At 44.6% G+C, this 26,715-nt stretch overlaps 1 protein-coding gene across 1 annotated transcript in view; it reads left to right on the top strand.

Moving 5' to 3' along the window:
* NIPBL (NIPBL cohesin loading factor) overlaps positions 1-26,715 on the top strand; it is a 1,354,860-nt gene that overhangs the window by 937,480 nt on the left and 390,665 nt on the right. Inside the window, 1 exon segment of the mRNA XM_033932779.1 lies at positions 5,552-5,695. Within this exon segment, the coding sequence (XP_033788670.1) occupies positions 5,552-5,695 (144 nt within the window).

Here is a 26,715-nt window from a genome sequence, read left to right as displayed (position 1 = left end):
GATAAGGGGGGAAGAGGAGGTGGCTGACAGATTAAACATGTTCTTCTCATCAGTCTTCACAAGCGAGGACACATCCAATATATCAGAAACTGAAGAATTCTTTAAAGGAGATCCAGAAGAAAAGCTATCGACGTTAGAGGTAAGCCTTCAAGATGTCCTCCGACAGATAGACAGGTTGAAAATCGACAAATCCCCAAGCCCGGACGGGATCCACCCAAGGGTACTAAAGGAACTGAAAACCGAAATAGCAGAGACACTCTAAAAAGTTTGCAACCTGTCCTTGAAAATAGGGGTGATCCCGGAGGATTGGAAAATAGCAAATGTCACATCTATCTTCAAAAAGGGCTCGAGAGGTTATCCAGGAAACTACAGACCGGTGAGTTTGACTTCAGTGCCGGGTAGGATGGTAGAAGCACTGATAAGACAGTATCTGTGAGCATATAGAAAGAAATAGACTAATGAAAACGAGCCAGCATGGCTTCTGCAAAGGAAGATCATGCCAAACAAACTTACTACACTTCTTTGAAGGGATAAACAGCCAGATTGACAAAGGGGACCCCATAGACATCATATATCTCGACTCTCAAAAAGCCTTTGACAAGGTACCTCATGAGCAGCTACTTAGGAAACTGGAACCACAGGGTGGAAAGGGACGTACATAGACGGGTTAGAAACATAGAAAGATGACAGCAGAAAAGGGCTAAAGCCTACCCACTCTAGGCTACCCACTCTACTGTCCCACACCATTAAGTTAGAGTGCTGCTCGACCCACGTAGAGATCACACGTGGATGTCCCATTTATTCTTAAAGTCAAGCACGCTAGTGGCCTTGATCACGTGCACCGGTAGTTTGTTCCAGTGATCCACCACCCTTTCTGTAAAGAAATACTTCCTGGTGTCACCACCAAATCTCCCTCCTCTGAGTTTGAGCGGGTGCCCCCTTGTGACTGAAGGTCCCTTAGGAAAGAATATGTCGTTTTCCACCTCGACACGACCTGTGACGTACTTAAATGTCTCAATCATGTCACCCCTCTCCCTGCGCTCCTCTAGAGAGTAGAGCTGCAACTTGCCCAGTCTTTCCTCGTATGAGAGACCCTTGAGTCCGGAGACCATCCTAGTGGCCATTCGCTGGACTGACTCAGCTCGAAGTACATCTTTACGGTAATGTGGCCTCCAGAATTGCACACAGTACTCCAGATGAGGTCTCACCATGGTTCTGTACAGTGGCATTATGACTTCAGGTTTATGGCTGACGAAGCTTCTATTGATACATCCCATCATCCGCCTTGCCTTGGATGAGGCCTTCTCTACTTGTTTGGCAGCCTTCATGTCTGCACTGATGATTACTCCCAAGTCCCATTCTTCTGAGGTCGTAGCTAGTGTTTCTCCATTCAAGGTGTATGTTCTGCATGGATTTCTGCTGCCGAGATGCATCACCTTACACTTCTTTGCGTTGAAGCCCAGCTTCTGGTTGGCAGACAGAAAGCAAAGGGTTGCAGTGAAGAGCCACTACTCGGGCTGGAGAAGGGTAACGAGCGGTGTCCCACTCGGGCCGCTGCTGTTCAATGTATTTATAAATGACCTGGAAGCAGGGACAAAGTGTGAAGTTATAAAATTCGCAGATGACACTAAACTCTGTAGCAGGGTTAAAACTATAATGAAATGTGATGAACTACAAAGAGATCTGACAACATTGGAGGAGTGGGCGAACAAATGGCAGATGAGCTTCAATATAGAGAAATGCAAGGTCATGCATTAGGGAAAAAGAACCCGATGTTCAGCTACAAAATGGGGGGGCTGGTACTGGGGGAAAGTAACCTTGAAAAGGACTTGGGAGTGTTGGTGGATACAACAATGAAACCAACGGCGCAATGCGTGGCAGCCTCGAAGAAAGCAAACAGAATATTGGGTATTATCAAGAAGGGTATTGCAACAAGAACGAAGGAAGTCATCCTACCACTGTATAGGGCGATGGTGCGCCCGCACCTGGAGTACTGTGTCCAATATTGTTCGCCATACCTTAAGAAGGATATGACGATACTTGAGAGGGTCCAGAGGAGAGCGACACGAATGATTAAGGGTATGGAGAACCTTTCATACGCTGAGAGGTTAGAGAGGCTGGAGCTCTTCACCCTGGAGAAGCGGAGACTCAGAGGTGACATGATAGCGACTTAGAAGATTATGAAAGGTATAGAGAGAGTGGAGAGGGACAGGTTCTTCAGCGTACTAGGAACTACAAAAACAAGAGGGCACTCAGAGAAATTGAAAGGGGACAGATTTAAAACCAATGCCAGAAAATTCTTCTTCACTCAGGGGGTGGTGGATACCTGGAATGCGCTCCCGGAAGATGTAATAGGACAGACTACATTAAGGGGTTTCAAAGAGGGACTAGATAAATTCCTGAAAGATAAGGGAATTGAGGGCTACAGATAAGGGAGGACACAGGAGCAAAAAGGGCAAAGATAAGAGGGAAGAAGAGGGTTTTCAGGATATAAGGAAGTAGGAATCCAAGGGTTAGACAAAAGATCACTTACAGGTCATGGACCTGATGGGCAGCCGCAGGAGCGGACCACTGGGCTCAATGGACCCTTGGTCTGACCCAGCGGAGGCAAATTCTTATGTTCTTATAATGTAAAGTCTGTTATTTTTGTATGTATTAACTGTTACCTGCTTAGCTGATAAGCATGATAGAAATTTTTATAATAAATAATAGGTGATTTTAACATGCCGGATGTTGATTGGGATTATCTAGAAGTAGGGAGATCCTGGATTCTCTACAAGGAGAATTATTTCAGCAGTTGGTAATGGAACCCACGCATGATAGGGTCATATTGGACTTAGTGCTTACAAATAGGGAAAGTGTTTCTGATGTTACAGTGAGTGATCTTCCGGCATCTAGTGATCACTACATGGTACAATTTAATATTAAGATGGGTATAGAGAGGGCTCATTCAAAAGCAAAGGTTCTAGACTTTTTTTTTTTTTTTAATATAATATTTCTTTATTGGGCACATACAACTGAAATAAGAACATCGAGAAGCAAACATTGCACATCATGACAAAGCAGTGAACAAGCTAACATATAAGTGGCATGAAACAGGAACAGGAGGATGCAAAGGTACTAAGTCACAAAAAGCCCAATAAGTACTTTTGTGTTTTGAGAAACCCCCAGCAGCACCCCAACAGAGCTCAAACCCCCCAACTCCCATCCACCCAACAACCCCCCCCCCCCCCAAATCTTTATTCTTTTCCTCTTGTTATTTCCAGCACACACCTTTCATAGCGCCCTTTTGGTTTGTTTTTGGCTGTGTTTTTGATGGTTCTAGACTTTTTAAAAAACTAACTTTGTTCGGATGGGGGTTTACGTCAAGGAATTATTGTCTGGATGGGAACATCTGGAAGGAGTGGAAATGCGGTGTATAAATATGTGGATAAAGGTGAGTTGGTATCTAGATTTTTAGAAAGCTTTTGACAGAATTCCTCATAGGAGATATCTGAGAAAATTAGAATCGTGGGGTAGAAGGCAGTGTTCTGTTATAGAATAGAAATTGGTTATTGGACAGAAAACAGGGTAGGGCTAAATGGCTGTTTTTCTCAACAGAGGAGAGTGAACAATGGAGTGCCACAGGGATCTGTACTGGGACCAGTTCTATTTAAAATATTTATACATGATCTGGAAATTGGAGCAACAAGTAGGGTAATTAAATTGCAGGAAGAATTTAGGAAATTGGAAGACTGTGCATTCAAATGGCAAATGAAATTTATGTGGACAAATATAAAGTGATACACCTTAGGGATCAGCATCCAAGGAAAAGATCTAGGTGTCACCGTTGACAATACACTGAAATCTTCTGTTCAATGTGCGGCGGCAGTCAAAAAAGCAAATAGGATACAAGGGATGGTAAATAAAACCAAGAATATTTAAATGCCCATGTATTGCATGGTGCAACCTCACCTTGAATATTGTGTTCAATTCTGGTTGCTGTATTTCAAAATAGATATAGCAGAATTTGAAAAGGTCAAAGAAGAGCAACCAAAATGATAAAGGGGGTGGAAATCCTTTCGTGTGAGGAAAAACTAAAGAGGTTAGGACAAGTTGAAATGCTTTCTTTTTAAAAATGCTTTTGACTGTCAGATCCCATAATCAAGATTCTCCCTCTTCACCTAACCACACCCTGAGTTAAGCCTGCACTGGGAAGAACTGGATTTGCCATTGTGGAAACAGGATGATGAGCTAAATGGACCATTGGTCTGACCCATTATGGCTATTCTTATGTTTGTTATATTTTTCTTTGTTATATCGTGAAATGTGTCACTAGGGGGCTCATTTTCAAAGCACATAGACGCACAAATAGGGTTACCATATATGTGGAGACAAAAAAGAGGACACATGATCCTACGACCTCACCCCCCCCCCTCCCCACCATCATACACATGCCACCATCATCACCATGATCTGCCTTCCTCCCACTGATCTCAGTCCCATTCACCCACCCCCACTTTTCATCCATTTCCTTAGTCCCCTTTCCCATCCTCTACTCTTTAATCCCTCATCTACCCTCTACTGCATCTCATCACCCTATCAGTCCCATTTCCATCCCTATCTATTCATCCTTCCCTTGCCTCCAAGGCCATTCTTCTATCCCTGTCCCCATATTCTGCCACCATCCAGCTTCTCTTCCTTCTTTACCCTTTCTCCTGTACCCCACCCCAGGACCAATATCTCTTTCTTCTTTCTTTTGCCCCTCTCTATGGTACTGCAACTCTCCCTGGATCCACCATCTTTCTCAATCCTCCCCCCTCCTTCCAGTACCTGCCTCTTTCTCCCTCTTCACCCAACTACACCCTGAGTTAAGCCTGCACTGGGAAGAACTAATGAGAAATTCTCTCTGACCCTGGACAGGATCTGCATAATTCCTACCACTGAAGCACACTGAAAAGCGACTCTTGCTGATTGGAGGAAAGAATTACCAATCCAAAACCACCCAGCAAGATCCACCACAATCTCTCTGTTCTGCTCCCAACTGCACCACCTACCTCCTCCCCAGCCGTTGCATCGAATCTACAGGCAGCCGACAGCAGCAATGAGGTGAGCCTGTTGCCATCAGTCTGCCCCAGAAGCCACCTCTCTGCAGATCTCACCTACGCGGGAACAGGAAGTTGCTGCAAAGAGGCAGCTTCTGGGGCAGACCAATGGCAGCAGGCTCACCTCATTGTTGCTGCTGGCTGCCTGTAGATTCAATGCAGCAGCCAGGGAGGAGCTAGATTGGAGAGTTGGGAGAGCCGGCTAAACTAGGACAGAACCGCCCATTTAAAAAAAGAAAAATCATCCAGACAGACAAGAGGACATGTCCAGATTTTCCCGGACTTATGGTAACCCTGCACACAAAGTACCATAATAACTTATGAACCCTTTGTGTGTCTTAAGTGTTTTGAAAATATACCTCAATGCTTCCTGTTCACTTTGTGCAATTTGAAAAAAAAAAAAGCTTAACATTATTTTGACCAAAAAAAGGATATGCAATATAAATATATTTTGTATTCTCTTTTAGGTTCATCAGTTCAGTAACAAATCAACTGAGATGGCTTTAAGAGTAGCCTCACTTGATTATTTGGGGACTGTAGCTGCCCGTTTAAGGAAAGATGCAGTCTCCAGTAAAATGGATCAAGGGTCTATAAAGAGGATCTTAAAACAGGTATATCAAATTAACCAAAAATGAACAGAAAATAGTTTGTAAAAACTTTTACTTGTATACAAATTTATCTACTCCTTACTTGTGTGAAGCCTGTCTTTCATATTCTATTGATTTATTTTAAAAATGTAATGCATTGTAGCTGAAATAAATTTAATAGCTACATTTGTTATTTTTATATTTGGCACAGTTTCTTCCTTTTTCTTACGTTATATGTGGTCTTATATTCTGCCAAATCCAACGAAGCAGAATTCGAGGCTGATTTCAACAGCAATTATTGCAACATGAGCATACATTCTTGTGCAACGGGACTGGTAGTCTTGACCAGCAGGTTAAACCCTCATTAGCCGTGAGGATTGTAGACAGCCCACTGTTTTGTTTTCATGCTCCACCTCCCATCTATCTGGGATGAGCTCCACTCCCTCAGTCTTACTCTTTACAAACGAGGAGTAGGGAGCCTGTCTGTTCTGCTCAAGTTTAAACTTTATTTGGGTTTTTTTAATCCAGTTGGAGGCTTTCAGTGCTGCTGAGGAATCCACAGGGCATCTCTAGCTGTGAGAATATACAGACTCTTAGGGCTGAGGTCTGTAGCCCACAGGCATATATATGCCTCAAATGATTCATGTGTGGCCAGTCTGCATCAGTAGTTTACAGAGCTCAGGATCTGTACCCTTGGGAGCAATCTCACCCCAGGTTTGTCTGCAGTAGGATTGAGTAGCTCACCCCAGGTTCTGTCTGCAGTGGGCTTGAATGCAGATTGAGTGATTCCGTTGGCAGTTTTATCCAGGATCGGGGCTGAACTCTTTCCTCCCCCCCACAATATTGTGTGGCTCCAGTGGGATCTGAGGGTCCAGTTCCACATCAGGAACTGGAGGGTAGTTTGAAAAATCAAGCCATCTGTTGGACTCCAGGCTTGTCTGAGGCAGAAATCTTCTCTCCCCTCTGATCAGAAGTTTCCCTATGCAACTCCAGCACAGAAGCATGGTAAAGTGAGTAAGGCTATTGCAGCCTATGGGAAAAATTGGGGGCGGGGGGGTCCTTAAAATTCATTTTTAAACATTTCTGGGGTTAGGGATCAGGTCTCCCCACTTTCTCTACATTTTTTGAGTTTGTATATTTTTTCCATGGGCCATTTTAGGCACCAGAATCACTATTGTGGCGGCCAATTTGGATTTCCTGATCTTGTTTTAAAGCTTCCATCTGTCTCAATATCTCTTATTTTTGACAGAAAATAGTATAGATGGACTCCTCAGGTGTAAATACTTCGGATTCCTGCCAGATTTGCAGCAGATGCCTATCTGAAGGGATTAATGTTTCATATGCCACTTGGCACATGAGAGGGGGTGGATGGTAGCTTTATTTAGGTGCTCAATTGAAGCGTTTGCTGGGCCAGAAATTCTGGTAGGAGCTGGAGAAAGTGAAGTTGGCCTTTCTGGCAAAATGCAGCTGCGTGCTGGTGGGCAAACACCAGAAGCAAGAGCGGGTGACCCTGCCAGGACCCTCTGGGCAACCTGGGCAGTGGTTCACTCCAAAATTAAGTTTCAAAATCCAACCTAACTCCACGGGGCTTCAACAGAGGGTAGCACCAGGGTTTTTAGCAAAAGGTGCAGGGTCCACCCCAGTGAGCTATGTGGATATCAAGGGGACCCAAGCTCTGGTGGACTCAGAGGATTTGGCCTTGGAGATTCAGCAACCTGGGGGGGGGGGGGGATAGCTGACAGGTGGCAGCCCTTGATCTTGAAGATGTGACAGTTGTTCATACCCTCCAACCTACAAAGTTTAATTGCGGAGGTGCTTTGGGAATAAAAGTTGGAGCTGCCTCAAGCCTCCATGGTTCAGTGCTCACTCATGAGCAGCATTAAGGACTTACCTGTTTTCCCTCATATCGAAATCACTAAGATGTTAACAGATGACTGAAATGTTCTCAAGTCCATGGCTAAGCTCTACCCAATGGATGCTGAGTTCCAGCATTAGTTTGTTATACCTAAAGTGGATTCGCTGGTGGGACAGGTTACGAAGCAAACTTCACTCCTTAGTAAAGGGGGAGTAGCCCTCAAGGACACACAGGACAGACTTTGTCCTCAAAATACAATTAAAGGCTGTTGTGCTGGGCCTGAAAGTAGCAGCAGAGTCATCTTATATTGCCCAGGCATGTTACGCTTAGCTAAGCCTGGGTCTGGATCCAGACAGCAACACTAATCCCCAGTTCCTCTTAAAGGGGGTTGACAGCGTTGCGTATGCTCTCTATGACTTTTTTAGGGTCCTGAACAAGATCTAAGCTTATGCCATCTCTGCCTACAGAAAGCTCTGTATTAGGCAGTGGGCGGGAGATTCAGCCTCCAAGCGACCGTGAGTAAACTCCCCTTTCAAGGACAGTTGCTCTTTGGCAAGGGTCTGGATGATCTCATAGCTAGTGTGGTGAATCATAAGTCAAAATCCCTACCAGATAGTAGACTCCAGAATGGGAGGCGTTCTGACAGCGGAAATTTTGTGGCTCCTGGTGGTTTTGCCAGTATTTGGGAGCGTCCTCCAATCAGAGGACATTCCAGGGCTAGAGACAAAGGTTTGGGAGCACCAGGCATTCCTAAGCATCCAGATCCCGTTCTTCTGAGGCTTCCAAGAAACAGCAATGACCCCTGAGGGTGGGAGACAGGCTTGGATGCAGATCTCTTCAGATCAGTGGCTGCTGGAAGTCATTCAGGAAGGGTACAAGCTTGAGTTCTACCAGCTCCTCTCGGACCTCTTTCTCATTTCTCCAGCAGGAAAGCTGAAAAAGACAGCCTAGACGGTTCAGAGACTCTGCTCTAGGAGCCATAGAGCCCATGCTGCAAGAATAATGGGGCTTGAGCCGATACTCAATATACTTCATTGTGCCCAAAAGAGACTTGGAAGACTGGAGACCAATTCTGGCTGTAAAGTCAGTCAGTGCAGCCCTCAAGATCCCCCACTTCTGCATGGAAACAATGTGGTCGGTCATCACCTCTGTTGCACTAGGACAGTGGTAAGCAAACTCATTAGTCAAAAGAGCCGAAATCAGCTGTACAAAGATTAAGATTTTTTTTTGAGAGTCATACTCTATGAAGGGAGATGGTCTCAGGCAACTGGTGTTGGACCAAACAAGGGATCAGACAATACTTGACCTATTACTTACCAGTGGAGAAAGTGTCACAGAGGTCTCGGTGGGCGACACATTGGCCTCCAGTGACCATAACATGGTATGGTTTAATCTTAGGAAAGGTTTCACTAAATCTACCACGCTGACCAAGGTCCTCAAATTCAGGGACACAAACTTCCAAGACATGGGTTCCTTTGTTCACCAGGCGCTACAAAGCCAAACAGAAACCGATAGCGTGGAAGAAATGTGGTTGACTTTGAAATCCACCATACAGTAAGCGACAAACCGCTATGTTAAATTAGTAAGTAAACGGCGAAGGAACAATAAGCCGCAGTGGTTCTCTGCAGAGATCTCAGACCTCATCAAGGAGAAGAAAAAAGCATTCATCTCTTACAAACAATCGCGGAAACAGGACTCTAGAGCAGACTACCTGACCAAGTCGAAAGCCGTCAAAACAGCAGTCAGGGAGGCTAAATTCCACATGGAGGAATCTCTGGCAAAGAACATCCAGAAGGGAGATAAATACTTCTTCAGATATATCAGTGACAGAAGTAAAAACTCAGGCGGGATTGTACGTCTTAGGAAACCAGACGGAGACTATGTGGAAAAGGATTCCGAAAAAGCCCAACTATTAAATGAATACTTCTGCTCAGTCTTCACCCGAGAAGCACCGGGGCTTGGCTCTCAGCTACAGAAAAGAGTTGACTCAGTTGACCCATTTAGTAACTTCGAGTTTACGCCCAGCAGTGTCTACGGTGAGCTGTCAAAGCTCAAGGTTAACAAGGCAATGGGCCTGACAACCTGCACCCCAGGGTGCTTAGGGAGTTGAGTGATGTCTTGGCAGAGCCACTGTCAGCGCTCTTCAACCTTTCCCTTAGTACAGGCAGCATCCCGTTGGACTGGAGGACAGCTAACGTCATTCCACTCCACAAGAAAGGCTCAAAGATGGAGACAGCAAACTACAGACCAATGAGTCTAACATCGATAGTGAGCAAACTAATGGAAACTCTAATCAAACACCAATTGGATAAGATCCTGGATGAGGAGAATCTACAGGATCCCCGTCAACATGGATATACTAAGGGGAGATCATGCCAATCCAACCTGATCAGCTTCTTTGACTGGGTAACGGGGAAGCTGGATGTTGGGGAGTCCCTGGACATCGTGTACCTGGACTTTAGCAAAGCATTCGATAGCGTACCACATCGCAGGTTGCTGAGCAAGATGAGTTCTATAGGATTAGGTGACACATTGACGAAATGGGTTGGGAACTGGCTTGGAGGTAGGCTTCAAAGGGTAGTGGTGAATGGCACCCCCTCCGAAATGACGGAAGTGATCAGTGGAGTGCCACAAGGCTCGGTCTTGGGCCTGATCCTATTCAACATCTTTATAAGAGACTTGGCAGAAGGGCTTCGTGGTAAAATAACATTATTCGCCGATGACGCCAAACTAAGTAATGTAGTGGGCAAATGCAAAACGGACGAAGATTCAATGCCCGACAACATGATGCACGACCTACTCCTACTAGAGCGCTGGTCTAGGACCTGGCAACTCAGCTTCAATGCCAAAAAATGCAAAGTTATGCACCTAGGCAGCCAAAATCCATGCAAGACTTATACCCTTAATGGTGAGATCCTAACAAGAACGGTAACAGAACGAGACTTGGGGGTGATCGTCAGTGAGGACATGAAGGCTGCAAGTCAGGTGGAGCAGGCTTCATCCAAGTCAAGACAGATCATAGGTTGCATACGCAGGGGTTTCGTAAGCCGGAAGTCATTATGCCATTGTATAGATCCATGGTGAGGCCCCACCTGGAATACTGTGTGCAATTCTGGAGGCCGCATTATCACAAGGATGTGCTGAGACTGGAGTCGGTTCAGAGAATGGCCACCCGGATGGTCTCGGGACTCAAGGATCTCCCGTACGAAGAACGGTTAGACAAATTACAGCTATACTAGCTCGAGGAGTGCAGAGAGAGGGGAGACATGATCGAGACATTCAAGTATCTCACGGGCCGCGTCGAGGCAGAGGAAGATATCTTCTTTTTCAAGGGACCTGTGGCAACAAGAGGGCATCTGTGGAAAATCAGGGGCGGGAAACTACGAGGTGACACCAGGAAATTCTTTTTCACTGAAAGGGTGGTTGATCGCTGGAATGGTCTTCCACTGCAGGTGATTGAGGCCAGCAGCGTGCCTGACTTTAAGGCCAAATGGGATCGACACATGGGATCTATTCACAAGGCAAAGGTAGGGGAGGGTCATTAGGGTGGGCAGACTAGATGGGCCGTGGCCCTTATCTGCCGTCTATTTCTATGTTTCTATACCCTGTGCCCGCTTGCGCTACGAAGGCTACATCAACCTGACTGACATCCCGCTCACCCATATGTAGTCGAAATCGATTTGTGGCAGAGCCTAGAGAATGACACGGGGAAAAAAATTGTCTCCGTCCCCTGTGAGCTCGGTTCCCAACCCCGCAAACCACCTGATCCCATCCACATAAGCCTCGAATAGTTTTATACTGAACTTATTATATTAAAGTATAAAAAGAAACAATATTCTGTACAATTGTCAATTTATAAATCAGCGTCTTCTCCCCACTCTCTCTTCCCCATTTCCCTTCAGCATCCTCAGCCCACTCTCTCTCCACTTCCCTTCAGCGCTTGCACATAAAAACAAGCAAGCAATTTTATATCATTTTCATTCTATTCATTCATAGTAATTAAAGTCTAAATAATGCCAGTCACATAATAAAACATGATTTTACAAAAATAATTCCCTGCACAGTCAAGCCTGCAAGGATTACTAGATGTCTTTCAGCAGCTCCTCTCCCTCCCTCCCTCCTCTTTACCTTTGTGGCCAAGTCTAAATGATCTATCAACAATAAAATTTTTAAAAAACACAAAGCACACTGTACACAGAGAAAATGTTAATTATCATTTATATTCCTCGGGTTTCAAAGAGGTCAAGGCAGATGACTTTATGCAATGTTACCTCAGTAACAATTATACAAAACAGACAAATATACCCCCTCCCTTTTTACTAAACCGCGATAACGGTTTCTAGCGCAGGGAGCTTCGCTGAATACCCTGCGCTGCTCTCAATGCTCATAGGTTCCCTGCGCTAAAAACCACTATTGCAGTTTAGTAAAAGGGGGCCATGATGCAAAATATAGACAGCAGATATAAATTCTCAAAACAAACACATTTTGATCACTAAATTGAAAATAAAATCATTTTTCCTACCTTTCTTAGGTAATTTCATCAGTCTCTGGTTGCACTTGATTCTTCTGACTGTGCATCCAATATTTCTTCCCTTCTTTCAGCCTCCTGTATGCTTCCTCTCCTCCATACTTCATTCCCTCCCCCTATTTTTTCTTTAATTCACCCTGCCCCCTTCTTTCTTTCTCTCGCCATGCCCCCTTTCTTTCTGTATGTCTGTCTTTTTCTCTCTCCGTGCCCCATTTCTTTCTTTCTTTCTCCATGCCTCCTTTCTTTCTTTCGTTTTCTTTCTTTCTTTCTCTCTCCATGCCCCCTTTCTGTCTGTCTCCCATCTCCTTTCTTTCTGGTTCCCTGTCCCCCCCCCTTTCTTTCTTTCTCCTTGCCCTCCCCAAAGCCACCACCATTGGGGAGCATGCTGCCACCCCCGCCATCGGGGAATAGACTGCCACAGCCGCCATTGGGAAACAGGCTGCCGCCAAGTTCTGAGCTCTCCCTGCTTCTCTTCCCCGTGGGGCCGACCAACTCTCACCACCCGACGTCAATTCTAACGTCGGAAAGGACATTCCGGGCTAGCCAGGCAGCGATTGGCTGTCCCGGAACGTCCTCTTCGACGTCAGAATTGACGTCAGGTGGCGAGAGTTGGTCGGCCCCACGGGAAAGAGAAGCAGGGAGAGCTCAGAACTTGGCGGCAGTTAAAGGGGATAGATTCCGTACAAATGTAAGGAAGTTCTTTTTCACCCAGAGAGTGGTGGAAAACTGGAATGCTCTTCCGGAGGCTGTCGTAGGGGAAAACACCCTCCAGAGATTCAAGACAAAGTTAGACAAGTTCCTGCTGGACTAGAACGTATGCAGGTAAAGCTAGACTCAATTAGGACTTAGGTCCTTGACCTAGGGGCCACCGCAGGAACGGACTGCTGGGCATGATGGACCACTGGTCTGACCCAGCAGTGGCAATTCTTATGTTCAAGGTGTTGGTTATGGTAACACACTTCCATAAGGCGGAAATTCAGGTGCATCCTTACCTGGACATTTGGCTCATAAGAGCACCCTTGAGGGACGAGGGAGTGAGAGTGGTGGATCAAGTAGTCCAGCTCCTACAGATGTTGAGCAGGGTAGTCCTTGGAATACCTGGGAGTCTGTTTTGAGATGGCATAGAACAGGGTCTTCCTCCCAAAAGCACACAAAAGAAGCTCGTGCGGCAAATTTGGGAGATTCACGGCCTGCCAGCCCCCACAACTTGGCAGTATCTTCAGCTGCTGGGATCTATGGTAGCCACAATAGATCTGGTGTCCTGTGCAAAAGCATTCTTGCGCCTTCTTCAGAAGTTGCTCCTTTCAAGGTGGTCTCTGTAATTGGACGCCCTGGACCTCTCATTGCCGTGCTCAGGCAAGGTATGGACTGGTGGCTGGAACCACCTTGGCCAGAGGAATGTTGCTGTGTATCTCTCAGTGATCAGTTCTGGCGACGGATGTCAATTTATTTGACTAGGGTGCGCATTACGAGGGATGCCGCTGGAAGTGGGGTGGTCCCCATCTTAAAGGACTTAGAACTGAGAGCAATTCAGTTCTGTAGGCAATAACCTATGTAAACAGGCAAGGAGGCAACAGGAGTGCACTGCTCAACTTGGATGCTTGCCTGCACTTTCAGTGGACGGAAGCCCATCTCGGCAGCTCATGTAGTCAGAGTGGAGAATGTGCAGAAGGACTTCTTAAATCGACAGACCTTGGATTCCAGGGAGTGGTCTTTCTTTCTAAGGACCTTCGACTGCATAGTCAGGCGCTGCGGGGCATCTAATGTTTGATCTCATGGACTCAGCATCCAACAAAAAGGTGGATCGCTTCTTCAGCCAAAGGTATAAGCCCAGAAGTGCCAGACTGGACACTCTAGTCCAAGCTTGGTCTGTGGAGGAGCTACAGTATTTGTTCCCTCTGTGGCCAATTATAGGCAGATTCCTTCATCAGTAGCTTCAGAATGGCTGAGGCAGCTGTGGTACGCAGACTTAGTACTTCTTCAGAAGAATACTGCTCTCAGGCTTCTTAGTCCTCCGAATCTTTTCTCAGAAGTCCCATCACCTTGGAGGATCCAGAGCACTTTGGTTTTACAACATGGTTCTTGAGCATGACACTTTAGGGTATATAGGCTACTCACCTGAAGTTATTGCCATGCTCCCGAGGTCTAAGAAGCAGACCTTACTGACTTAGTGACTTACCCAAAAATCTGGAAATGTTTCAGGAAATGGTATGAGCGAAAATGCTCAGACCCGGTGACCACACCAGTTTCGGTGGTGCTGGGTTTCCTCAGGAAGGTCTGAAGAAAGACCTTCTGAGCACAGGTCAGCAAGCTCTCATTCCATTTGGATATATCCAGATTTTTGAAGGGAGCCTTTACTCTCCAATGTGCTAGTCATTTCCATCTTGGAACCTTAATCTGGTACTGCGGGCCCATGCAAAGGTCCCATATGAGCCTTTGGAGGAGGCATTGTAGGAGTTTTATATCATTGCCTTTTCAAAGGGTTAAGGTCTGGGCAGGCCTGATACCATTTTACTGAGTCCATCTTTGCTGAGCCATAAGGAACTTTGATGAATTAGCTCTTTGTTCCTGATCAGGGACGGGACCCAAGGAGGGTGAATAGGCTTCTAAATGCATCTTCTTCCAAGGTTAATCAGCATGTCCAGCCAAGATGATAAAGAAGCAGGACAGACTTCATTACCATGCTTATAACTTGCTTCTACATACTTTTTCAAGCTGAACTCTGTAGCACAGCAAAATCCATAGTCTCTTTGTTCAAAAGAGCTGATTCTCAGAGCTCCTTATGTCTTAGCAAATATGGATTCAGTAAAATGGTGTCAGGCTTACCCAGGCCTTAAGCCTTTGAAAGGAAAATGATGTTACACTCCTACAGCATCCCTGATAGATCTGATGGTTAAGACAGTTTTCTTAATGGCTTTGACGTCAGCAAGAAGAGTGTTGGAGCTGAAGGCTTTGTCCTACAAGGAGCCTTTTCTTTGAATCTTGGAGGCTAGTGTATCAATTTGAATGTTCCCTTCCTTCCTACCGAAGGTCGTGCCCAGTTTTCACATAAACCAAGAGGTGCATCTTCCAGCCTCCACATCTACGGGAGTGAAGAAAGCAGATAGAATGTTGAAAGTTCTGGTTGTATGAAGAATTTTGATTCATTATTTGGAGGTGACCAGCAAGTTCCGGTTTTTTGATCATCTCTTCATGCTAATGAATGCGGCATGTTGGGGGAGACAGGCATCTAACACGACCGTATTCAAGTGGATCAGGATGGCCATATCTTCTGTCCATATTGGAAGTGGAAAGCAGTCTCCAATGGCGGTGAAGGCACACTCTGCTCTCAGTGTCGCGTCCTCTTGGGCAGAGTCTCACCTGCAGAGATTTTCAGGGTGTCCACTTGGTCCAATCTCCACACATTTATTTTACAGGGTAAATGTAGCAACTGAACTGGACACTGTTTTTGGGTCCTCAGTACTAGCAGCAGGCTCATCTGTCCTATCCTAGGAACTGGGGACTGCTTTGATACGTCCCACTTGTCAAGACTACCATTTAGAAATAAGCAAAGACACTTTAGCCAAATGCACTAAAGTCAGTGATCATCTAACGATCATCACTAAACTGATTTTGACTGGTTTAGCGATGATCAGATTTGCCAACCCAATGCAGAAAACTTCTCACCGCTTGATCGCTTGCATCATCGCTCATTATCTGATCCAGCCATGCAAATAAGGTCATTAATATTGAAATGCCTTGTAAACTAGCCAAACAATTGATGCTCTAACATCGCTTTGCAATGCACACAAAAAAACAATCACTTTTAGCAATAGTTCAGACCTGAAATTAATAAAATAATTATAACATTGATACCATAAACAGTTTTTACAATAGCAGGGACGAAGACATGTTATATGCACATTGTGAGCACTTTAAGGTATGTTTTATCCATGCCCGTTAACAGCGTAAAATATAAATGAGAGGTCAGTGAAAAGATGGGATCAATGAGAGAAGGCAAATTTTTTCGTTCCTTTTGATTAAAATATGTACAAACTGGCCAGAACTTTATACAGCACCACCCTTATTTATGGCCCACATTTGCATGGTCTGCTGCTACCTCTCCACCCCCTCCGTATGGCCTCGAAACAAAAACAACAGGAAAAGACAAAAAAACAATGTAAAACTGTTCTGTAAATGCCGCCTGTTCACTTTTCCTTTCCAAAAGCTCTTTCCAACTGCTCCAAAGATGGAAAATCTCTAACTGCCGTGTTGTAAAGCGCTTTGTGACAAGAATGTTTTGCGGCCGACACCTTTGACATGCACCGATGACGTACACATATGACATGCTACAGTAATCCACACCTATGACTGATGTTGCAAATCTGTATCAAGTAGAGTGTTCTGCGCATGTGTGAGAGTCGATCGGACGGGATCGAACGGAGATTATGACGAACGTCTACGCAAATCATTTGCATGCAAACTTGTTTGAACTTTGATCGCTGTTTCATAATAGAGAGCTGCACAGGTAGGGGGATCCCGTAAGATCCCCCCTCTGGGATCATGGGGATCCCAAGGGGATCCTCCAGAGTTGCAGGGGCCCCACGAGATTGCAGGGATGGAGGCCCCTTGAGGGGCTCAAATAGTGCACCTCCATTTCCTACTCTCCAGCCGAACTCGACCACTCCACAAAACAGCTTGCAGAGTTCCCAGAACTTCTCCCATACCCAATCCAGAAGCCTTCCCCCTGACATCAGAGCTGATGTCAGAGGGAAGGCTTTCGGGTCAGCCACTTGCAGGAACCACGGCCCAGCAAAGATGTAAGTGCGGCTGGAAGGCAGGAAGGAGGCATCTGACCTGGATGGCTCCTGTACAGTCTCAAGGAAGAGGGGCATGGAAGTAGTTGGACCACAGAAAGGATGGAGGGAGTGAGCACACACACACTCGGGCCAAGGAAAGGAGACAGAGGGGGCATGAACTTGGGATAAAGAAGGGGGTGCATTTGGACACAGGAGGGGCACAAACTTAGGACAAATGCTGGAAGGAGGGAGAGGGGCATAAACTTGGGACACAACAAGGAGGGAGCACATTTGGACACAGAAGGAAGGGAGGGGGCATGAACTTGGGATAGAAGGGAGAAAGGAAGGGGCAAAAACTTGGGACATAGGATGGAGGAAGGGAGAGAAAGAGATGCTGAGGTGGGGGAGGGAATAGAAAGGGAGAATTGTTGGGCATGGGTGTGTGAGTGAGGGGAAAGAAAGATGGTACACATGGGGAATGGTAGAAAGAGCAGAATTGTTGGCCATAGGGGGAGAGAGGATTGAGGTGCAGTTGCATGGGGAAGAGAAAAATGAGAGGGAGAAATGTTAGATATGGTGGTGGAGAGGGAACAAGTGGAACAGATTGAAAGGGATGCAAGAGGGAGAAATGTTGAACATGGTGGTGGAGGGAATGAAGGGAGAGAATGTGGCATGTTGCTGGAGAGGGGTAAAAGAAGGAGAAATGTTTTGCATGGGTGAAGTAACCATTTATTTTTTCATCAAAAGGGGACATCTATTAATTGTCAGTCCCGCCCCCAATCCTGCCCTGGTCCCCTGATTGGGGAAGAAGATGATCCTCTGGAATGGACTTTGAAGTTCCAATCTGTGAAATAAGAGAACCAGTGGAAAACGGATCTTGAGATTTCACTGTTTTTGAGACAATGGAGGAGGAGGAGGTCGTGATTGATAATGTCGAGTGCTGCTGAGAGATCGAGGGATATCAAAAGGACAGATTTGTGATGATCATGATAGTAGTAAATAGTGGTAGTGAGACCGAGGAGAGATAGTTCTGTGGAATGATTTATACAGAAACCCGTTTGATGTGGGTGAAGAGCGTTTGTTTTCTTGAAAAAGTCAGAAAGTTGATTGACCACTATCTTTTCTGTAAGTTTGGCTATGAAAGGCAGGTTGGCAGTTGGTCGGTAGTTAGTGCATTGGTCATCTTCTAGATTTTTTTTTTTTTTAAATTTAGCGAAGACTAAGCCGGATTTCTAAGATTTTGGTACAGCGTTGGTTGAGAGACTTTTGGTTATCATTTCTAGAAGGTAAGGACCGAATATAGGAAAGATTTTTTTTTAAGTGGTTGGTGGGATAGTCTCGGTAGGATTGTTTGAAACATTCATGGTCTGAATAACTTTAAATAGATTATCCAAAGAGGGGAGTTTGAATTTTGAGAATGTGTTGAATGAGAGATAATTGTCTTGACCAAGAGGATCTGGAGAACTTATTGGTGGTGTATGTCCAAGATTTGTTCTAATGTTTTTTTATTTTTTGGTCAAAGTGGTCAGCTAGTTCTGTTGCCAATGGTTGGTTGAGCTGGGGAGTGTTTTTGATTGTTTTTTTAATAAGGGGAGAGAGATTGAAATATAGCATAGAGTGCTGATGAATTACTAGCATTTGTTATATATTTTGAGTAGTATTCTTTCTTGGCGATTTGGATTGCATGTTTGTAGTGGGTTGCTTGTTCTTTGAATTGTCAGAGAGCAGTGATGGATCGAGAATGCCGCCATTTATGTTCAGAAGAATGAAGTTGGCGTTGAAGAAGAGCTAGATTTTCTGTGTACCGGGGTTTCTTTTTAAGCTGCAAGCGTGAAGTATTTTGTTGGAAGGGAGCTACAGTATCGATGAGAGTGTGTCGTACCATCCCATAGGCCTGATTGTTCTTCCATTTCTAGGTTTGCAAATTCTTTAATATCTAGGTTCAAGGAATTCTGAATTGCAGAAGTGGTAATTTTGCTGTAGTCTGAAAATTATAAATGTAGGGAGAAGCTAGAGAATAATCGATGGGCAAATGGAGATGAAAAGTGATTAATACATGGTCCGACCATGGAAGAGGATGGGTTTGTTGATTTTGAAATATGTGAGCGAGGGTTTTTGGTCCGAGTATCATGTCAATGGTATGACCTGCTAGGTGAGTGGGGGAGAAAATTAGGGGGGTTAGGGAGATGTCTGAAGTTAGAGTTAGGAATTCTGAGGTGTTGGGGCGGTTTGGTAGGTTGAAGTGTATATTGAAATCCCCAAAGATGATGGGAGATACTGAAATCCATAATGCAGATAGAAGGAGGGAAAGTGAGGCTTTGGTGATTGAAGGGGGGAGATAGATAAGTTGGAAACTTAGAGCTATATTGTTGAGAAGTGTGAATTGCAAAGTTTCACCTGGAGAAAAGTTTGATGTTAAAAAGGTTTCAGTTTTAAGTGGGATGGAGGTGTGAAAGATAACGGCTAGACCGCTTTTTTGTTCGTGCAGCAGTGTAATTTGAATTCATAATTGTTAGGGCAAGCTTGATTAATGTAGGCCTCTTCTCCTTCGGTTAGCCAAATCTCTGTTAAGCAGAGAATGAGAAGATTTTGTTGGAGAATTAGATCGTGTACAATGTGGTATTTGGTTTTAATTGAGCGGACATTTAGGAGTCCAATTTTGGGGTTCAGGGAATAATTATTGGATTTTTTTGTGAGTTAGGTGGGATGGAATGATAGGGATAGTTTTAAGGCATCTGGGCCAAGGACACAGGACGGCCCATGAAGAAAGTCGATGGCCCCAAGAGACGGGAATTGTGGAGCCCATGGAGTTAGATGAGGGGGGGGGAGGCAGAGGGAGGGTTTAAGAATTGGCAGAATAAAATAAGTGGAACGATTTGTAGCAAAAGTGCTGCTGTTTGATTGACTTGGTTGATGCATGTGTTTTTTGGGGGGACAGGTTAGAAATGACATTCCAGGGGCAGTAGTGGAAGGGAGCATATGAAGATAGGGAGCTGGCATGTGCCACAAGGGCAGCAGATTTAAAGTAAAATCTACCGGAAGTAATTTGGGAGCGGAGTCATCAGCGGCAGCAGTCTTCACAAGGAAAGAGAAGGCCTCTGAGGAACAAGGCGACAAGACATTTAACATAATAACAACAAAGATTATATCCAAGGAGAGAGTAAATAAAAGAAATTTTAAAACATAAATTAAAACCAAAGGAGTACAGTGAATAATATCATACATACAAATTGAAAAGGCAGTTAGCAGCAGTAGAGAGCCCAGTGAGTGCAGGTGAATAACAGTAAGCAAATAAGTGTGCGCCGCAAGGACAGCAAATTTAAAGCAAAATCTACCGGAGGTAATTTGGGGGTGGAGTCGTCAGCGCCACTGCTTCACAAAGGGAGTGGGGAAAGAGAGAGATGGATCTGGTGTGCTTCTCTCCCACCCCCTCTACTACCACATCCAGCATTTCTCCCGCTCTCATCTCCTGGACCATGTGCTGCATCTTTCGTCCCTGCCCACTGCATTCACTCGCTCTCTCCCTCCTTTTTGTGGCCCAACTTCTTCCATGCCCTCCTCCCACGAAACTGTACCAGAAACATCCAGGTCGGCCACCTCCATCCTGCCTTCCAGCCATACTTCTTGGCAGTTCCTGCACATGGCTGACCCAGAAGCCTTCCCTCTGACGTCAGCTCTGATGTCAGAGGGAAGGCATCCGGGTCGGCTGTGGGCAGTGTGCTGGGAGCTCTACATGCTACTTTGGGGAGGGGTCAAGTTTGGCTGGAGAACAGGAAAAGGAGGCACATTACTGTGATAACATTCAAGCTCCTCGAGGTACCTACATCCCTAAGGAGAACCCTGTGAAATCTCCACGGGATTCCTGTCATCCCCGAACCCGTGCAGCACTTTACTAGGAATGCACGAGCACAGAAAGATTTTTGAGTAACCTCTGAGACTTGTTCTCAGATGGTGAAACCAGTGGTGGTGACTTTAGACAGCATATGGGAGGCTCTCGCAAAGCTGAATTCTATGGTTTCTAAGTTTTCCCTGGAAGTTGCAGCTCTTGTGAGTAATGTTGATAATCTGGGGAAAAAATAGAAGGCACCAAAGAGGAATTTGCCTCTGAACTGAATGTTGTAAAAGATAATATCAAAACTCTTCAAGATTTAATATCTGGTATTATTAAAGATAATAGGAAGATTGAGCAGATAGAGAATTATAATTGTAGACTGAATTTGTGTTTCCTTAATTTTTCAAAGTCTTTGACAATAACTCCCATGGAAATCTTTAAGAAATATCTTACAGAGATTTTTCAATTTCCTCTTGAAAATATTCCACCTGCGAATCAAATCTATTATAGTCCAGCAAAGAAAGATATGGGAGAGAGTCAAGAGACAGAAGGTGTGATTTTAAATGCAGGAGAGGTTTTGAATGTTACAGATTTACTTGAATCTTCTCTATCTGAAATATCTGAAAGAGCTACATTACTTGTTTCGTTTGTCTTTGAACAAGATGTAAATGCAGTATTAAGACTTTACTTCCGTAATTTCCATGTGTTATTTTATGGGAAAAAGATTTGGATGTTTCCAGATGTGACAAGACAAACTCAAGAATGAAGGAGATTGTTTTTGGCTATGAGATCTAAAACTATGACCCTTGGAGCCGCATTCTTACTAACATACCCATCTAAATGTATGGTTAAATATCTTGGAGTGAAATATATGGGGGTGGGGGTTCACTGGATAACTAAGATAAGAACATAAGAATAGCCTTACTGGGTCATACCAGTTGTTCATCTAGCTCAGTATCTCATCTTCGCTGAGGCCAATCCAAGTCACAAGTACCTGGCAAAACCCCAAATAGTAGCAGCATTCCATTCTACCATTCCATATCTGTCTCAACAGCAGACTATGGACTTTTCCTCTAGGAATTTGTCCAAACCTTTTTTAAAACCAGCTACATTAATTGCTCTTACCACATCCTTTGGCAACACGTTCCAGAGCTTAACTATTCTCTCTGAGTGAAAAAATATTTCCTCCTAACGGTTTTAAAAGTATTACTCTGTAACTTCGTCAAGTGTCCCCTAGTCTTTGTAAATCTTAATGCAGTAAAAAAAAATTGATCCACTTGTACCCATTCTACACCACTCAGGATTTTGTAGAATTCAATCATATCTCTCCTCAGCTGTCTCTTTTCCAAGCCCTAATTGCCTCCTATCCCATGACTCTTTAATTTTCTCAGCAGCCTCTCATGAGGAACTTTGTCAAAAAGCCTTCTGGAAATCTAGATACACTACATCAACCGGCTTGGAATTCACCATAAGATATTGGCTCGGTATGGGCATAGCATCATGAATCAACAAAAGGTTTATGAGTGGGTAAAAAGGTTTAAAGCAGGAAGAACATGTGTAACTGATGAAGGCCATTCTGGTCACCCATCAACATTGCTCACACAAGCACTTCGACAGGGCAGATGCCTTGATTAGAGAAGACAGACAGATAATGATGTCTCAATTGGCTGCAAATTTGGATGTACTTCCAAAACACTTCCAGATAAACCTGACTAAACTTAGCATGCCAATGTAATTTCAAAAGTTCTCTGTAAAGTCGCTGTCTGTATACAGTCTCTTCCCTTGTAAACCGCTTAGAACTGTTTGTGGTATGGTAGTAAATATAAAAATAGTTATTATTATTATTATTATTATTATATATTTTATTAACATGTGATATACCGCTTAAGCATATTATAGATCTAAGCGGTTTACAGTAAAATACAGATAAATTAGGAAAGGAACTCCATTAGAAACAGGAAAGTTAGAGATAAGATAAAGAGATAGGATATATATATATTATCATACATAGCAACATAGCAAATGATGGCAGATAAAGACCTGAACGGTCCATCCAGTCTGCCCATAAGTTATATTCATTAAAAAATACATGATTAGATTAACTTGTCTCTTATTTGATATTTCTGGGGCTATATACACAGTATATCTCTCAAATCACAAATCAAACCAAAAAGACCTTCCCCACAAACTAGCCAATAACATAGAACACAGAATTTGTACCCTTCCCCCAAAACCCCTTAAAACCCCAAAGTTAAACTAAAACAAGTTATACCAAACTAAAAAATAGAAACAGAAATAAAATTAAAATAATAAATAACAACAATTAGACCTTAGTTCCAGAGTCACTGTCCAACAGAAATCTATTCTAGATCACCCCAGTTTCATTGCAGCCCCCTCATTCAGCACCGGATCCCAGCAAGCCATAGATCCCCCTCCTCATGGACTCAGACTGACACACAGGTTGTGAGCTGGAACAGGCAAACACCAGAAGCAGCAAAAATGAAAATTAGAATAAAGAATGAAAACCAGGAAGCAATAAAATTAAATAGAACTCCGCAAAAAAAATAATAATGCACGATGACTTGGGATACAGGAAGGTCTGCACACGATGGGTTCCCAAACAGCTTACTGATCTGCACAAGCAACAGCTTGTGGAGGTTTCGATTCAGAGATGGTATGAAGAAAATCTGAGTACTCTGCAGAGAATTGACACCGGCAATGAGACATGGGTGCAACACTGCAACCCAGAGAGCAAAAGACAAAGAATGATGAAGTAAAGGAAGTGGTGCTCACCTGACTTCAGGAGCAGCCAAAATCATCTTCTCTGCAGGAATCCAGAAGCTAGTTGAATGATACAACAAATGTGTTATCTTTCATGGTGACTATGTGGAAAAATGATATGTTTAATTGCTCACAATAACTTCCATTAAAGCTGTTAAATATATTTTGCCTTTACTTTTTGATTTACCCTCATAGAAGGCTGTAAGTGACATGACCACATCACACCATTTTAACAAAAACTTCACTGGCTATCAGTACAGTACAGAGCTAAATTTAAAACTTTGTGTCTAATCTTGAAGGGCCTCAAAGAAATGGCCCAGAGTACTTGAAGAATAGGATCTCCCTCTACACACCTTCAAGGTCATTATGGTTCTCCCAAAGAGTATCCCTAACCATATCCTATCTGAAGAACCATCACACAATGTGATACCCACCAGCAAGCCTTCTCCTGAGTAACCCCTGAAAGGCTTTGCTTAACATAAGACTATCTCTACTTCAGGAAGCAGGTGAAAGCTTTGCTTTTCACCCAATTCCATAAGACGCACCTGACCATAAGACACACCCTAGATTTAGAGGAGGAAAACAAGAAAAAAACATTCTGAACCAAATTCTCCCTGCCAGGCTCTGCACCCAACCCCACACTCCTTGCCAGGCTCTTCACCCTGTCCCCTTTCCATGCCAGACTTTGTACCCTGTCCCACCTCTGGTGGTCTAGTGGTAGGCTGGGACAGGGCACAAATGTCAAGGCAGATGACTTTTTAAAATATGCAATGTCACCTCAGTAACAACTATAGAAAAATAGACAAATATAGTGCAAAATATAGACAGCAGATATAAATTCTCAAAACTGACACATTTTGATCACTAAATTGAAAATAAAATCATTTTTCCTACCTTTATTGTCTGGTGATTTATTTCTTTCCTTCCTCAGGCCCAATAATTGTCCCTTCCTCCCTCCCTCCCTCCTTCCTTCCTATGTCCCCCTCAATGCGTTCCAGCCTTTGTCCTTTTCCTTCCCCCCATTGTCTGGTGATTATTTTCTTTCTTTCCTTCCTCAGCCCAACAATTGTCCCTTCCTCCCTCCTTCCCTCCTATGTCCCCCTTCAATGCCTTCCAGCTTTTGTCCTCTTCCTCCCCCCAACTCAGGCCCAACAGTTGTCCCTTCCTCCCTCCCTCCTGTTCCCCTCACTGCCTTCCATCCTCTGTCCTCTTCCACCCCCCCCCCAAGTCTGCCCACTGGATTTAATTACCTCCCGCTGCTGTGAGGACATGTCGACGAAGCAGCAGCCCGGGGTGGGGGGGGAGGACTCCTGGCTCAGTAGCGCGGCACCCGGAATGGAAGGAATTGCTGGGAATGTCCAGGTAGGTGCAGCGATTGCACGCCGCCAGCCCAGAAGCCTTACCCCCGACGTCAATTCTGACATCGGCGAGAAGGTCCAGGCCAGCCAATGGTCAGAATTGACGTCAGGGGTAAGGCTTCTGGGCCGGCAGTGTGAAATCACTGCACCCGCCTGGCCTTTCCCTTCTTCTTCTTTCGGCGGCAGTGAGAAACTGGCGGCAAGGGGCGGGCGGCAGTCTAAATAAGGTAACGGGGGGAGGGATTTGGGTATTTGCTTCATGGGACGCACCCTTTTTTTCCACCCACTTTTTTTGAGGGGAAAAAGTGTGTCTTATGGAGCAAAAAATACGGTAACTTGTTAGTCACACACTCAAAAAGTGATACTTGAATGCACATACTAGATGAAATAATTTTCAAGCACCAGTATGACTTCATGTGCAACTTTCTTCAAATTAATCGCTTGGAAGAATTGGATGCAGGCAGGTATTCGGACATTATATGACGTTATGTCTAATGGAAATCTGCTTGATTTTTCACAATTGCAACAGTCATTTGGAATTTTAAAATCTCAACAATATAGGTGGTTGCAGTTGAAGCAGGCTATTCAGAGTGTGTTCCCTGAATGGAAAAATTTTAAAACATATTTTAGCCTGCAAATCCTTTGCTACCAAACTGATTTAGTAGGTCATCAGGCTGCTCAGTGGTACAAATTGATTTCTGGATTTTTGAATAAAAAGCCAAAAAATAGTCTTAGAGACATCTGGAGCATCAAGATAAAACAGTATATTTCTGTGTCTCGTTGGCCACGAATTTGGACTTGGAGATTGAAATGTACAGCGTCAGCATCTATGAGACAAACATGGTTATTTTTGTTACATAAGATTTTCTGGACCCCAGTTCGATTAAATAAAATAGATAGTTGTAAGTCTAATAGATGCTGGCATGATCATACTGGTAAAGGGACTTTGGATCGATCATCTGTTATATTTTTGTCCATTTATATTAATATATTGGAAGTCAATTTGGTGACAAATAAATTTAGTACTAGATTCAAATGTTCCAATGTCATTTGAGGCTATAATTTGTGGAAGGATTTTACATGTGAAACCCACTCTAGATAAATATGAGTCGTCTATTTATGATCCTAACAGGTATAGCCATTCAATTGATTACAAGTAATTGGAAAGGGGGTCACGTGATGCAGCCTGTCTGAGCAGTCGCACGACAGGAGAGCTCCTGCCTCACACACACTAAATCAGCGATAAAGTCGGCCCTTCTGCGTCCATACTGCAGTTACGAGCAAGCGGGACAAGAAATAAACATCAGCTCTTTCAATAACTCTCCGGAGCGATCGCAGCGGCACGGGGTATGCCCGTTAAATCGGCAAAAGGCACCCGGGATAAGCCCTCTCTTACCCCCTCCAAGATGGCGGCGGAGCAGGCCACATTCACCATTCCCGCCGGTGACTGGATCACTGATATTACGCGATCGGTCACGGCGGCGCTGGCAGACAGACTCAACAAAATCCAGTCGGCTGTGGATGAGATGAATGAAAAGTTTGATTCCCACAGCCAGCGCTTGACGGAGGTCGAGCAGCGGGTGTCCGATCAGGAGGACACGTGCGTGACGCTGACTGCCCAGGTGGAAGACCTGAAGAAAACGTCCCGGGAGTTACTGGCGGCCCTGGAGGAGCAGGAGAACAGAAGCCGCCGAAACAACCTGCGGCTGGTCGGGCTCCCGGAGTAGGTGGGTGAGCAAGAACTCTACGCCATATTTAGCACGTGGCTCCCTGAAACTTTGAACCTGACCGGGGGCGCAGAGGCCTTTGCATGTGAACGGGCGCACCGCATTGGAAGCCGGCCCACGGAGGGGGGGAGGGCGAGGACTGCCATAGCCCGCTACACTAACTGGCGGGAAAAGGAACTCCTTCT

Source organism: Geotrypetes seraphini, chromosome 1 (genome assembly GCF_902459505.1).
Source record: "Geotrypetes seraphini chromosome 1, aGeoSer1.1, whole genome shotgun sequence".
NCBI lineage: Eukaryota > Metazoa > Chordata > Amphibia > Gymnophiona > Dermophiidae > Geotrypetes > Geotrypetes seraphini.
This window is presented reverse-complemented; position numbering and strand designations above follow the sequence as displayed.